Source organism: Equus przewalskii, chromosome 9 (assembly GCF_037783145.1).
Source record: "Equus przewalskii isolate Varuska chromosome 9, EquPr2, whole genome shotgun sequence".
NCBI classification, from domain to species: domain Eukaryota; kingdom Metazoa; phylum Chordata; class Mammalia; order Perissodactyla; family Equidae; genus Equus; species Equus przewalskii.
Window position 1 is genome coordinate 35,691,924 of NC_091839.1, and position 14,139 is coordinate 35,706,062.

The window sequence follows — 14,139 nt, forward strand, 5'->3', positions numbered from 1 at the left end:
TAAAATTGTTCTACCGCATACTAAATTGTGCCTCCAAAGTCTCTATAAGCAAAAAAGAAAAAAAGTTACATCACCTCCAAATCTTTCTTTCATCATCTCATGTGCAGATGAAGGGTTTGGAGGTTCCTTAATGTTTTTTAGCTTAGTTTTTAAAAGGGTACTACAAATTTGCCATCTACTTTAAATGTCATTTTAAAAAGAGTATATTTATAGGATATTATTTTTTAGGAGCTCCAAATACAACCTAAATTGAGCTCCAAAGCTAAAGAAGAATTCTAAGTATTTTGTAACATATTCGCATTATAAATGCACATTCACAATTTAAAAATGTATGCAATTCTTCATTTTATATGCAAATTAAACTCAAATTTAAAGATAATTACGTATGGGATCTAAAATGCCCATATGCACATAATTAAATGTGTAAAGGATGGCTAAAGAGAGAGATTGTAAAACAAAATACTTGATTACTTGGGAAGTGATGGTCTGCCTTGAGTATGTGAAAATTAGTTTGGCCCTATAATTTTTCCCACAGTCTTAGACTGAGGCACTTAACTTTTGTTTTCAGAGAACAGGAAAACTGTCTTTTTTTAAAACTGAGGTATAATTGATATATAACATTAATTTGAGGTATATAACGATTCAATACTTGTATATATTACAAAATGATTACCACAATAAGTCTAGTTAACATGTCACCATAGTCACAAAATTTTTACAACACTGCTGTACATTATGAACCCATGACCCACTTATAACCCTAAGTTTGTATCTTTTGAACCCATGCACCTATATTACCCTCCCCTCCACCCCAGCAATCACCAATCTGTTCTCTGTATCCATGAGCTCAGTGTTTCATTTTGTTTGTTTTTTTAGATTCCACATATAAGTGAGATCATAAGGTATTCATCTTTCTCTCACTGACTTATTTCACTTAGCATAATCCCTTCAAGCTCCATCCATTTTATCACAAATGGCAAGATTTCCTTTTTTATGGCTGAATAATATTCCATTGTGTGTATATACCACCATTTCTTTATGCATTCATCCACTGACAAGACATTTAGGTTGTTTCCATATCCTGGCTATTGTGAATAACGCTGCAATGAACATGGGAGTGTAGATATCTCTTCAACATCTTGTTTTCATTTCATTTCTGGATATATATCCAGAAGTGGGATTGATGGATATGTTAGTTCTAGTTTTACTTTTTTCAAGAAACTCCATACTGTTTTCCACAGTAGTTGCACCAATTTACACCCCCCCACCAATAGCACACAAGGGTTCCCTTTTCTCCACATCCTTGCCAACACTTATTTCTTATTTTTTTGATAATAGCCATTCTAATAGGTGAGGTAATATCTCATTGTGGTTTTGATTTGTATTTCCTTTATGATTAGTGATACTGAGCATCTTTTCATGTACCTGTTGCCCATCTGTATGTCTTCTTTGGAAAAATGTCTATTTAGATCCTCTACTCATTTTTTAACTGAATTGTTTGGGGTTGGTTTGTTTGCTGCTTTGCTTTTGTTTTTGTGCTATTGAGTTGTATGAGTTCTTTATATATTTTGGATGTTAACCCCCTATCAGATACATGATTGGGAAATATTTTCTCCCATTCTGCAGGTTGCCTTTTCATTTCGTTGATGGTTTCCTTTGCTTTGCAGGAGCTTTTTAGTTTGAAGTAGTCCCACTTGTTTATTTTTGCCTTTGCCACCTTTGCTTTTGGTGTCAAATCCAAAAAAATCATTGCCAAGACCAATGTCAAGGTGCTCACTGCTTATGTTTTCTTCTAGAATTTTTATGGTTTCAAGTCTTATGTTCAAATCTTTAATCCACTTTGAGTTATTTTTGTGTATGGTGTAAGATAGTCCACTTTCATTTTTTTGCATGTGGCTGTCCAACTTTCCCAGAACCATTCATCAAAGAGACCGTCCTTTCTCCATTGTATAATCTTAGCTCCTTTGTTGTAAATTTTCCATATCTGTGTGAGTTTATTTCTGGGCTCTCAATTCTGTTCCATTGGTCTATGTATCAGTTTTTATGCTAATATCATACTGTTTTGATTACTATCGCTTTGTAGTATAGTTTGAAATCACGAAGTGTGAGGCCTCCAGCTTTGTTCTTCTTTCTCGATTGCTTTGGCCATTCAAGGTCTGTTGTGGTTCCATAGAAATTTTAGGATTGTTTGTTCTATTTCTGTGAAAAATGCCATTAGAATTTTGATAGAGATTGAATCAAATCTGTAGATTGCTTTGGGCAGTATGAACATTAATTTAATATTAATTCATCCAATCCACAAACATGGAATCTCTTTCCGTTTGTCCTCATCAATTTCTTTCATCAGTGTTTTATAGTTTTCAGTGTACAGGTCTTTCACCTCCTTGGTTAAATGTGTTCTTGGAGATATTTCTTTTAGATGCAGTTGCAAATGGGATTGTTTTCTTAATTTCTCTTTCTGATAATTCATTATTAGTGTATAGAAACAATAAATTTTTGGATATTGATTTTGTATCCTTCAACTTTACTGAATTCGTTTATTAGTTCCAACAGTTCTTTGGTGGAGTCTTTAGGGTTTTCTATATATAGTATCATCCTATCTACAAACAGTGACAGTTTTACATCTTTTCCAATTTGAATGCCTTTTTCTTTCTTTTTCTTCCCTAATTGCTCTGGGTAGGACTTCGAATACTATAGTGAACACAAGTGGTGAGAGTGAGCATCCTTGTCTTGTTCCTGATCTTAGAGGAAGAGATTTTAGCTTTTCACCGTTGAGTATGATGTTAGCTGTAGGCTTCCCATATATGGCCTTTATTATGTTGAGATATGTTCCGTCTATACACACTGTTAAGAGTTTGTATCATGAATGGATGTTGAATTTCGTCAAATGCTTTTTCCGCATCTATTGAGATGCTCCTAAGATTTTTATCCATTTTGTTAATGTGATGTGTCACCTTGATTGATCTATGGATGTTGAATTCCTTGCATCCCTGGAATAAATCCTACTTGATCGTGGTGTATGACCTTTTTAATGTATTGTTAAATTTGGTTTGCTATATTTTGTTGAGGATTTTTACATCTATGTTCACCAGGGATATTGGCCTGTAGTTTTGTTTTTTTGTGGCATCCTTGTCTGGTTTTGGTATCCAGGTAGTACTGGCCTCATAAAATGATGTGGAGTGTTTCCACCTCTTCTACTTTTTGCAACAGTTTGAGAAGGATAGGCATTAATTCTCCTTTAAATGTGTTACCTTCCAAAGGTTTCTCAACCTTTTAGGAGTTAGTGAGATCAAAACCATTTTCACAACATGTTATTTGCCTTTTTCAGTCTCACTCTTTCAAAGTTCCAGATGTTGTATAACATGTGATGTTGCAACTGACTGAATGCAGATGCAGATAAGAGAATCTAGGAATTCTCTATTAAACCAGACAGCAATGACCTAAACTGGAAATATTGTTATTTATCTTTATATATAAAAATATAAAACAATCTCACTCTTCTAATTGTTTTGCAAAATAGTTACATTTTCATTAAAAATGTTACTTATGTTAGCAATGTGATGGTTTATCATTTTTAAATTAAATTTTTAAAGTTTGTTGCAATTTTGAATACACTAAATACGGATAGATGCAATCCATATAAACAAAAGCTCTTTTGGGGTCCACAATAATTTTCATTAGTATAAAGGGATCCTGAGACCAAAAAGTTTGAGAATTTTTGGAAAGGACAAAAAACAGTGGTAGTAATAAGAATGAGATGGAAAAGATTAAAAGAAGATATTGCAGAGACAAAATTGATGGGAGGTGGACAACCAATAAATGTGGGGGCAAAATGCAGAAATAGACAAAGAGGAATCCAAAAGTTCAACCTAAAGGACTTGGGAGAATGACAGATTAAGAGATAAGGAAACCAAAAAGATCAGAGTTTGGAGGTGACAAGAATTCAGTTTTGACACAAATGAAATGTCAGCCAAGCAAAGTAGAGATAAATAAGAAAATGAAATATATAAGGGTTAGGATACAGTTTGATGCTCATGTTGTAGGAAAGACCAGGTTGTTTTGGTATCTGAGATAACTGAGCATCATCTCAAGCAAAAAAGATGTATCTAAGCATTACCTCATGGTAATATATCGTCAATCACTTGCCCCCAGTTCCTTGGTGGAAGGCTGTTGCAGTGTCTTCTGAAAACATCTCTTATACTGCCAATTCGGGAAGCTTCTGGGTTACATTTATTTTTACTAAGTGATTTTTATACTTTCTTAGTCTTGACTAAATTGCTACAGACAATTAGAAATTTCTAAGAGGCAGCCTGGTGAAGTTGTGGGGGAACCATACTGAAAAGACAGAAGACTTCACTCTCATTAGTCACTTTCTCTGGAGTACACTCTCTCCAATTTATAAAATGAAGAGAATATGTGAGGTTAATCTATAATGATTCCTCAGATCCAAAATTTTATGAAATGGCTATCAACCCCCTTACCATGAACATATATTCTCCAATCTCCAAAAGAGTTACAGAATCAACCCAGATATTAACCAGCAATGCCTTTCTCAACTGAGTGTATCGACATTGTTGTTCCTATATAAAGTAAGATCGTCTTAAATTTATTTTAAAAGCCCCCTCTTTAAAACTTTAAGAGAAGTCCTGGATCCTAGTAGTTCGTCAGCAAATTTGACTTTACCCTGACTGGTAGACTTCTTGATTTTCCAATTTTAAGCATATTCAGCTCTGACACCTGCATACTGCCCCCTCCGCCCCCAATTCTCCATCTACCCATCACCTTTCCAGGCTAAAGAGTTCTACAATTGTTTTGGTCAATCTTAAAAATATCTCCATCCCACTAATCCTTTAAAGTGGCCATTTATAGATTTTCTTCAATTCTATTAAGTCTTTCTGGAAGTCATAGGATTAAAGATGAATTAATTATTGCAGGCAGGATAATGGTATTGTTAAGGAAAAAAACCCATCACTTTCCTGGGCTTTTTGGTGGCAATGTATCAGTTTGCTATCTTCATGGAATCATTTATGAATTATAGTTTGTAGCAGTGCTTATTTTTCATCTTACCAGCAAAATAATTATTTTTTTCCAAATGAAATTTTATATAATATTCACTATATAAAACAGGTCATAAAGTGCAACTGCTCTGATTGAGGCTTGTAATGACCTAAAGCCCCACAGACTCAGTCAGCCATTGTCCCTCCTTCACATCCCATCCAAAAAAAGGCCCTTTGGGTGCTTCCCAGGCAGCATGGGGTACACCATGAAAATCATCACTTTTGTAGCATCTTTAAATATTAAAGATGCCAATATGCATGGAAGAATCAAAGCTTCAAATGAAATAAATCAATTACTGCAGAAGGCCTCTTTACTGCAACATCAGTAAAACATTATAAAGTTAATTTCTTCTCAATTTACTCAAACACATAGAATATTAAACTTTTCACAAATGCATTTTAGGAAAACTGCCCTTTCTTAAGCAAAGAATAGATACAGCATCAACTTAAACACTGGCTATAGTATATAATACGAGGAGGAATAATCAGTAATTCCTCCTATAATAGATGTTGACATACTACAAGATATCAAAAAGACATTAGCAGTGAAATGGATCAAGATTATTTTTTATTGCACATTTGCTTACAAGTTTGCTCCTTTTGAGTAGAGCTAAACCTCAAGTATTGAGTTAGTTTCAGCCACATTTCCATCAACTGAATTATAGCAATGAATTGCGTGTATGTTCCCCTAGGCTTATGTTCCAGAAACTAGAACATTAACCTTCCCAATTTGTCTAGGTACTGAGCACGGATTTTAACATTTATTTTTAAAGAATTTAATGACTCCAAAACAAACTGAACAGCATACTGTAAAGAAAACATTATGTCTATTCAGATAACCCAGGCTCAGAGAATTACTGACTATATAATATTGTAAAGGTAACTATAACCCAACCTTCTTCCAAACTATTCCATTACTGTATGTATAATTAAGCATTTATTTTAGAAAACTTTTAACACTTTCAGATATTGATTCTCTCACAATTAGGCTTTTATACGGTCTCCCTTCCTCACCAAAAATACCACCAACAATGACTCCAAATCTTATAAAGGAACTATTATCTTGGACTAAGCTGTTCAGAATGGTGTTCATATTTCCTTTCCACTGTACTCCAGTTTAATGTAAAATGGAGAATGTGCTGTCCAAACTGAAATAATATGGCAGTTCAAGCTTTAAACAGACCTAGAACATTCATAGCCTGATGAAAAAACACACAAGAATGGAGACATAACTATTGAAGCAAATACAGAATTTTGGCCATTAATGGATCAGAAATAATAGCTAATGCACCTACTTTAAGCTTATCAATGTCACATTAAAAAGCAAGATTTTGCCACATATTTGGCAAAATTTTCTAAATTATTTATCCCCATTCTCAAATGGAAAGTTATTTTTAATTGATCACTCTTAAATTGTACACTTCAATCACTCATGATTTCCTTTTAAGACTATTCAGAAGAAATAATTCTATTTAAACTTAACCTAGTCAGTTTTTCCTCTCACACATTTTTACATAAAAAGTTACTAAAATCATAATTCTGAAGAATTTCTGTTTAATCAAACATTATATGCTTAAACTGCAGCAAAGAAATTAGATCCTTTCTTATTCTATCTATAGTGATCTGTTACCAAATTTGTAAGAACTCTTTTCCACAGCTTTTCTTTCATGATTTATAAAAAATACATCTCAAGTCCACGGCGAACTAGCATCCATGCTTATTCCACATAGGTACTGCCAGTGGTCCCTGCGGTGTCCTTTCAACAATGACAAACTCATCAGGGTTGCCGAATGCCTCATAGAAAACCAATAAATCTTGTATCGCGTGCTCCTCAATCTGAAAGGAGGGAGGAAAAACAAGAAGACTTGCTTTACTCTTTTAATTACAAACTAAGCAGAATTATATCAGCGTTCCAATTTCCTTTTGTAGAACTACCACTTTCTATGAATACAATACAGCAGAATTAAATTAAGTATCGTGCTACCCTCTTGGCAAGGAGAAGGCTTGAGGCCTAAGCTACAATAATCATAGCCACATTCTCTTGAATTTTAATTCTGAGCAGAAGGAAAAAGAAACTGAAAATAGTTGTTGGAATCCATTCATTCCTATAGCCTCACTCTGTGAGATACTTTCTGTTATTGTACAAGTCTTTTAACTCTTGTTTCTAAGCTCTCCAGGGCAACTATGGGTCTTGTCTGTTTCCAAGCCTGGCTCTCCGGTCTTTCAGCTAAGTCTGTGAAATCTTAACATCCCTCTAATAAATTCTCTTTTCTTTAAGTTAGCCAGAGTTCGTGTCTGTTGCTCACAACTTAAGAACTCTTACTGATACAGAAGCCCAATGTAGTACTAGATAATGTGAAGTTCTCTACTGGCCACTTAGCTTTTTCGTTCCCTTGCTTTAAAATAGTTTCTCTTTCAATCAACACCCACTAGGACATACCCAGTTCTTCTATGGCTATTAGTCAGGCATCTTGAAAGATCTATTTACTTGTTTTTTTTGTTTTTATTGACTTTATCTCAACTGAAAAAAACAAAAGCAGTTCACCCATTTCTCCCACCCCTTACACTCCACCTCCGGCAACCACCAATCTGTTCTCTGTATCTAGAAGCTTGGTTTTTTTAAATTTACTTAATGGACACTTAAGTTGTTTCCATATCTTGGTTATTTTAAATACTGCTATAAGGAACATGGGGGTGCACATATCTTTTCAAGTTAGTGTTTCTGTTTTCTTTGGATAAATACCCAGAAGTGGAATTCCTGGATCATAAGGTAGCTCTATTTTTAATTTTTTGAGAAACCTCCAAACTCTTCCATAGTGGCTGTACCAATTTACATTCCCACCAAAAGTGCACCCCAAGGGTTCCCTTTTCTCCACATCCTTACCAACCCTTGTTATTTCTTGTCTTTTTGATAACAGTCATTCTAAAAGGTATGAGGTGATTATCTCATTGTGGTTTTGATTTGCATCTCCCTGATGATTAACGATTTAGAGCTTCTTTTCATGTACTTCTTGGCCATCTGTATTTCTTCTTTGGAAAAAATGTCTATTCAGATCTTCCGTCCATTTTTTAATAGAACTGTTTGGTTTTTTTGCTATTGAGTTGTATGAATTCTTTATATATTTTGGATATATATGATTTGCATATAGCTTATCAGACAAATAATCTGCAAATATATTCTCCCATTCAGTAGGTTGACTTTTCATTTTGTTGATGGTTTCCTTTGCTGTGCAGAAAGTTTTTAGTTTGATGTAATCCCAATTGTTTATTTTTGCTTTTTTTGTTAGATTAAAAAAACCATCGCCAAGGCCTACGTCAAGGAGCTTACCGCCTATGTTTTCTTCTAGAATTTTTATGGTTTCCGGTCTTACATTCAAGCCTTTAATACATTTTGAGTTAATTTTTATGGTATAAGATAGTGGTCAAGTTTCATTCTTTTGTACGTGGCTGTCCAATTTTCCAAAAACCCATTTACTGAAGAGACTGTCCTTTCCCCATTGTATATTTCTTGGCTCCTTTGTCATAAATTAATTGACTATATATGTGTAGGGTATTTCTGGGCTCTCTACTCTATTCCATTGGTCTATGTATCTGTTTTATGCCAATACCATAGTGTTTTGATTACTAGAGCTTTGTAATATAGTTTGAAATCAGGAAGCGTGATGCCTCCAGCTTTGTTCTCCTTTCTCAAGATTGCTTTGGCTCTTCTGGTCACTTTTAAAAACTAAAACAGTCCAAAGCATCACCAGAGCTAAAAATATTAGCTTCATCACAATTTATTAGTTCTAAATTAATTATCCTGAATACCTTCAATACTTCAACTGCTGAATGCCTCAGTTTACTTTCATATTGCATTTACATTTTAACGTGATAAATATATGTACCTATGCAGAGCAAACAAACATAATTTTCTTAAGGCATGTTAATTTACCTGAATCAAAGCCAAGGGTTTTTCCCGACTTCTGATAAGAGCTGCTTCCTGTTGTAGTTCTTCCTCTACGATAGACGCGAAAGTGACGGGGGCTACCAGGGAAGGAGCAGTCAATGAAGAAGATAGCCAGGGACTGAAAGGATAGTAATAATGAGTTTTCATTGATCTTCTCAAATTTTTGCACACAAAATCTTCTCTGAAATACTCTTTAACAGTGTTACATTTTTTCCCAGTGACCTATAATATAAGGGGACTTGGAAGCTTTTGTGCTCCATTTACATAATGACGTGGTGAGAAACAGAAAAAAGGAGAATTAATATTTTATTTGGATCAGTGTTGTAGGGAAAACACCAAAAAGTGGGATGGAGCAAAAGCAATATTTCTAAACAGAACAGTAACTCAAACTGTGGAGCAGAGAGGATTCAGATAATACATCTTATTCAATATCATACTATTCCCAATTTCTTAATATTCTCCTTTCAAGGGGAAGGAGGAGGGCAAAGGGGTGATTAGGCACACATGTGTGGTGATGAATTATAATTAGTTTTTGGGTGGTAAACATGATGTAATCTAGAGAGAATTCAAAATATATTATGATGTACACCTGAAAGTTATATAATGTTATCATCCAATGTTAGTGCAATAAAAAAACTAATTAATTAAAAAAATTTATATATAAAAAAAATTTCTCCTTTCAGTGCTAAGCAACAGCCCAACTTTGGAGGCCCCAAAGTTAATCAATTAATCTTACTTGGGACTGTCCAGAAGTGGTACATCTGAAATATGGTTGCCTTCTGGTCCTGGGGTACCATAAGTAGAGCATCTGAAAAACAAATGCCAAAATTGGTGATTAAGGCTTCTAGTAATGTTAGTAAAATTGCTTATTAATAGAAATACAGAAAAGAAATTTTAAGTCCCTGACTGAGGAGACAAATTAATGTGTGCAGTCAGACTTACCATTAAAATTACAAGTAAATAAAAAAATCTATAGGTAGTTATAAAATCTTGTGTATAAAATACCACGGGGGAAGATCTTGCAATAAATGATCTATTGTTTTCTAGTAATATTCATATAACCATATATTATAATCAAACATACACTAGGAAATACAATTTTGTGAAGAATGTTTTACATTAATAATATTTTATGAATAAAAGTGACAAATTAGTATTAAGTTTCAAAATATGTAGAAACCAGATAATTAGCAGCCAAATTTTGTGAGTGACTAAAATATAATGAATATTTTGATAAGCCAGGGATTACAGATAGGACAGAAATATAAAACATGATCTCTATCTTCTAAGAACGCACAAACTAGATGTGGAAACAACATACAAAATGACATAGAATGTGACAGAAAAGAATTTCAAGACAGTAGCTGACAAACTGAGGTCTAGTGACTGTAAGGACTAAAAAAATCAAAAAGATTTGGTCTTTTGAGAGGGCCTCATGGAAGGACAATAAAAGGGGCGTAGGATGAGGGGGTTGGATGCATTCTTGTAAGGGGAAAAATTAACTAAGATACTCTAGAGACTGGCCTAACGGTGGAATTTTAGAGTTAGAAAGAACCTAGAGATTATCTAGAGTAATCCAGTGCCCTCTCAGCAATGAGCAAATTCAGACCTAGCCAGGGTTAACAACAGAAAGTCAGAGAGTGAACAGAAAGGGCCTAAAACATTGACATCCCAATTCATTTATTCATATTTATTGGATATGTGTCAGCATTCTCATGCTATAAAACTCAGTTCCCTCTCCTCAAGAAACTCTGGTAGGAGAGATTTAAAAACCTATTTAAGCAGTGATAAAACAATGTGAGAGTACTATAACTGATATCTATACCAATCTGTAAATAGTACTATGGAGTCACAGGAGAAACTAACATAATATGGAAGAGGACCTTTGCTGTTGGTTTCACTGAGGAACGACATTAAAGCTCAGGAGAGTGGCACTGAGATAGGGTTGTGGTTATACAAATACATGGAATGGTAAAAGATTTTGGTGGCTTAAGTCAAAGGAGGCTGTTCTCTTCAATAAACAGAATGACTGGATTAAGAATATGGAAGAGATTAAATGGGGAAATAAAGTTAAAATGAAACAGCAGGGCCAGAGTACAAAATGCAGTGAAAGCTAAAATGGTTAGACCTGACGTGTGGGTAAACAAATTTACTGAGTATTTTCATATACATTATCTCATTTCACCTTTGTAATAGTCTGTGAAGAAAACATTTATTATTTCCATTATACTGATTAGGAAACTAAGACACAAAGAATATTACCTAATTTGTTTGATTCACAAACTGAGTAAGCAGCAGAGAGAGAACTCAAATACAGGCCTTTTTAATTCAGAGTGCAGTATTTTTCCATTATCACAAAGCTGCCTTTATTTCTACTATTCCCCTTAGTCTAGAATACATTTCACTACAAATGTCTTCTCATTCTTTAAGGGCTAGCTCAAATATCACCTTCTCCCTGCTCCTATAGCACTTCAATTTCTATTATAGAGATTTACACACCGTGTTCTCATTGTTTACACATCTATCTTAATCGATATACTAGTCTCTCAACGTACAGGACTATGTTTCCTTCATTTCTGTATCTCAGTGTCCAGCAGAACACCTGGTACATAGCTGTTTGTGAAAAAATAATTAGAGAATAAATAACTGAAGCAGAAAGCCAAAGGATTTTAAGTATGGGATAAAATAAAAGCAGAGGTTTTTTAAAAATTCCTTATTCCTTTGAATTACTGGTAACTTTTTTCTTCCAGATGTAGGTACTGATAGACAAAATAAAATGAAAATAGGTATAGTTGTAAGGTTATCGGCTTTAATGAAGTTCTATGACTTGAAATCTGCTGGATACCTGACCTGTGACATCCAAAATAAGAGAAATCTCCAGGATGAAGTAAAAGAAGGCTTCTGGTCAGGACAAAAAGGAAGCCAAGGAGATGAACTAGAAAACTGTCGGGATAAACCTGTTAACCTGTTATGAGATGATGAGAATCTAGACTGGAATGACTATAAAATAAATGGAAAAATTCTACATTCTGCTGGAATAAGGTAATTTAGACAGAGAGTAAAGGCAAATTCCCTTAGGTAAGTTCCTTGAAAGGTCCTAAAGTCAGTCCAAGGCTAGAGATTAGAGGCCTTCTAGGGCATTCAAGCGTAACACAGAACAAACACAAATAACTTAAGTCGCACTCAAAATCATCCTGGGGATCAGCTAAAGTGTTCTGACACTTTCAAGAAATGCAAAATTATGTAGAACCAATTATTATTTAATTGCTAAGTAAGAAGCAGCAGCTAAAAGCTCTGTCTTCAAAAATGGCATGTCATTGGTTAACAGAATAGAATATTAGAATTAAAGTACCTTATACAGGCCTTGTGAAATCAAAGTTAAGCAACTGAAGCTTAAGTATAACAACTTTTCTATGTAACATTTTACTGTTTATAAAGTACTTTGATATACATTATCTGATATAAGCCTTATAATAAACCTGTATGATAGGCATTACTGTTCTCATTTCGTATATGATGAAACTGAGGTTCAGAAAGGTTCACAGAGGGCTACTATAAGCATGAGCCTGAAACTCAAATCTGTTTCACAGGATTATAATCCTAGAATTTTTTCCACTAATGATTTGTCAATGGATAATCTCATTAATTAAAAATTTACTCAAATAACTCAAAGTCTGTCAAAACTTCATCTTATAATGAAGCAAAATTGTTAAATAAATTAGAACTATGATTAAACAAATATCGAAAACATTCTAAGCTTTCAGATAATAAATATAACATCATTAAGCTTTCGATATTTGCAATACAGAAATAGACATCCCAACAGACAATCTGTATAAAATTTAGCCTTCTGAAAATAAAAACAACATAGAAAGGTTGGCTAAAATCTTCTTTCAAGGATATCTGTTCAAACTGAAAAACATTAATCTTGCTGAATTTAGACTTAAGAGAACAACTAAATTACTTTTTGCTCAGAGTTGGCTTTTTATTTTTTAAAAGGATTTTGTATTAGCTTAATTACAAAGATTTTTATATAAGATTAGAACTGATATAACGATTTTGCCTCACGTAGTTTTTCTTACTAATCAGAAACACAAGATTACATTTTCTGCCCAGTATTATATAAGGGGGTATTTAAGCAAAAGGAAAATGAAAGTAAACACATTAAAATGAAGAAGAACGCATAAGTAACGATAAACAAACAGAAATTGCATAAATCCCTCTTTTCTACATCTTAACATCCCCAAATAATACTGCCATTCTTGGATTTCCCTAGCGCTGGGGTAAAAAGAATATCACATTTTCTACAATTAAATAATGAATGTATAGTTTGTGGAATTTCTTGAGATGAGACCCCCAACTCCTACCACCTCAATTCCCTAAAGGACCATAAACATTCCTATCTTCTTGCTTTAATTCCTACTATTTCCTTTGTTTAAAACAACTGCCCTTGCTCTTCTCTTCTTTTATAAATCTCATCCTATGTTCAAAAGCTTGTAGTAATGAAATGGATTAGTATTTTTTCTAATATTATTCATATGGCCATTAATATAATGACCAAATATTTGGGATTGGATATGAAAAATGTTTATGAACTAATACTCAAGCCCTTCTTCTTCAATGAAGTTTTCCCTGACGACTCTAGCCATGGTCATTTTTCCCTTCTCTGAACCACTTATCTGGCACTTGATCTCATATTGCTTTGTGACTTCTTTAATACTCTTATGTTGTACTGTAATTTCATTCTTGTTCTGTCATTTTACTTCAATGTGTGCATATTTAGACTTAGCAACTAGATTTCAAAACACCTTTAAGACTAGGCCTGTGTATTATATTTTTATATATACCCAAGAGAGGCCAGCAGAATGTTGTGCATATATCAGGCGTCCCATATATTTGGTGAATTAATAAATATTTTACATTATCTGTTATGTTTTATTTACTTTAAAAAAAGCTCTCTTATGATTACATATTTTCTATGATGAAATCAAAAAATGAAATTCAAGCTGTCTTCTTTCTCAGTGATCAGGTGATAACACACAGCTATTTAAAACATTAACTTCCACCTACCACTCTAGCTATGAATGATATTATACTATCATACACTGCTTTAACTAAAATTTCCAAAGCAGTATA

General features: G+C 33.7%; 1 protein-coding gene across 12 annotated transcripts in view; it reads right to left on the minus strand.

Moving 5' to 3' along the window:
* Positions 1 to 5,603: 5,603 nt before the first annotated feature.
* Positions 5,604 to 14,139, minus strand: part of IBTK (inhibitor of Bruton tyrosine kinase) — a 98,623-nt gene continuing 90,087 nt past the window's right edge. For all 12 annotated transcript variants that reach the window (XM_070559034.1, XM_070559030.1, XM_070559028.1 and 9 more), the window contains 3 exons: positions 9,740 to 9,811; positions 8,989 to 9,121; positions 5,604 to 6,893 (listed from right to left, as the gene is read on the minus strand). In XM_070559034.1, the coding sequence (XP_070415135.1) occupies positions 6,762 to 6,893; positions 8,989 to 9,121; positions 9,740 to 9,811 (337 nt within the window). In that variant the 3' untranslated portion in view covers positions 5,604 to 6,761. The remainder of the gene's footprint in view (positions 6,894 to 8,988; positions 9,122 to 9,739; positions 9,812 to 14,139) is intronic.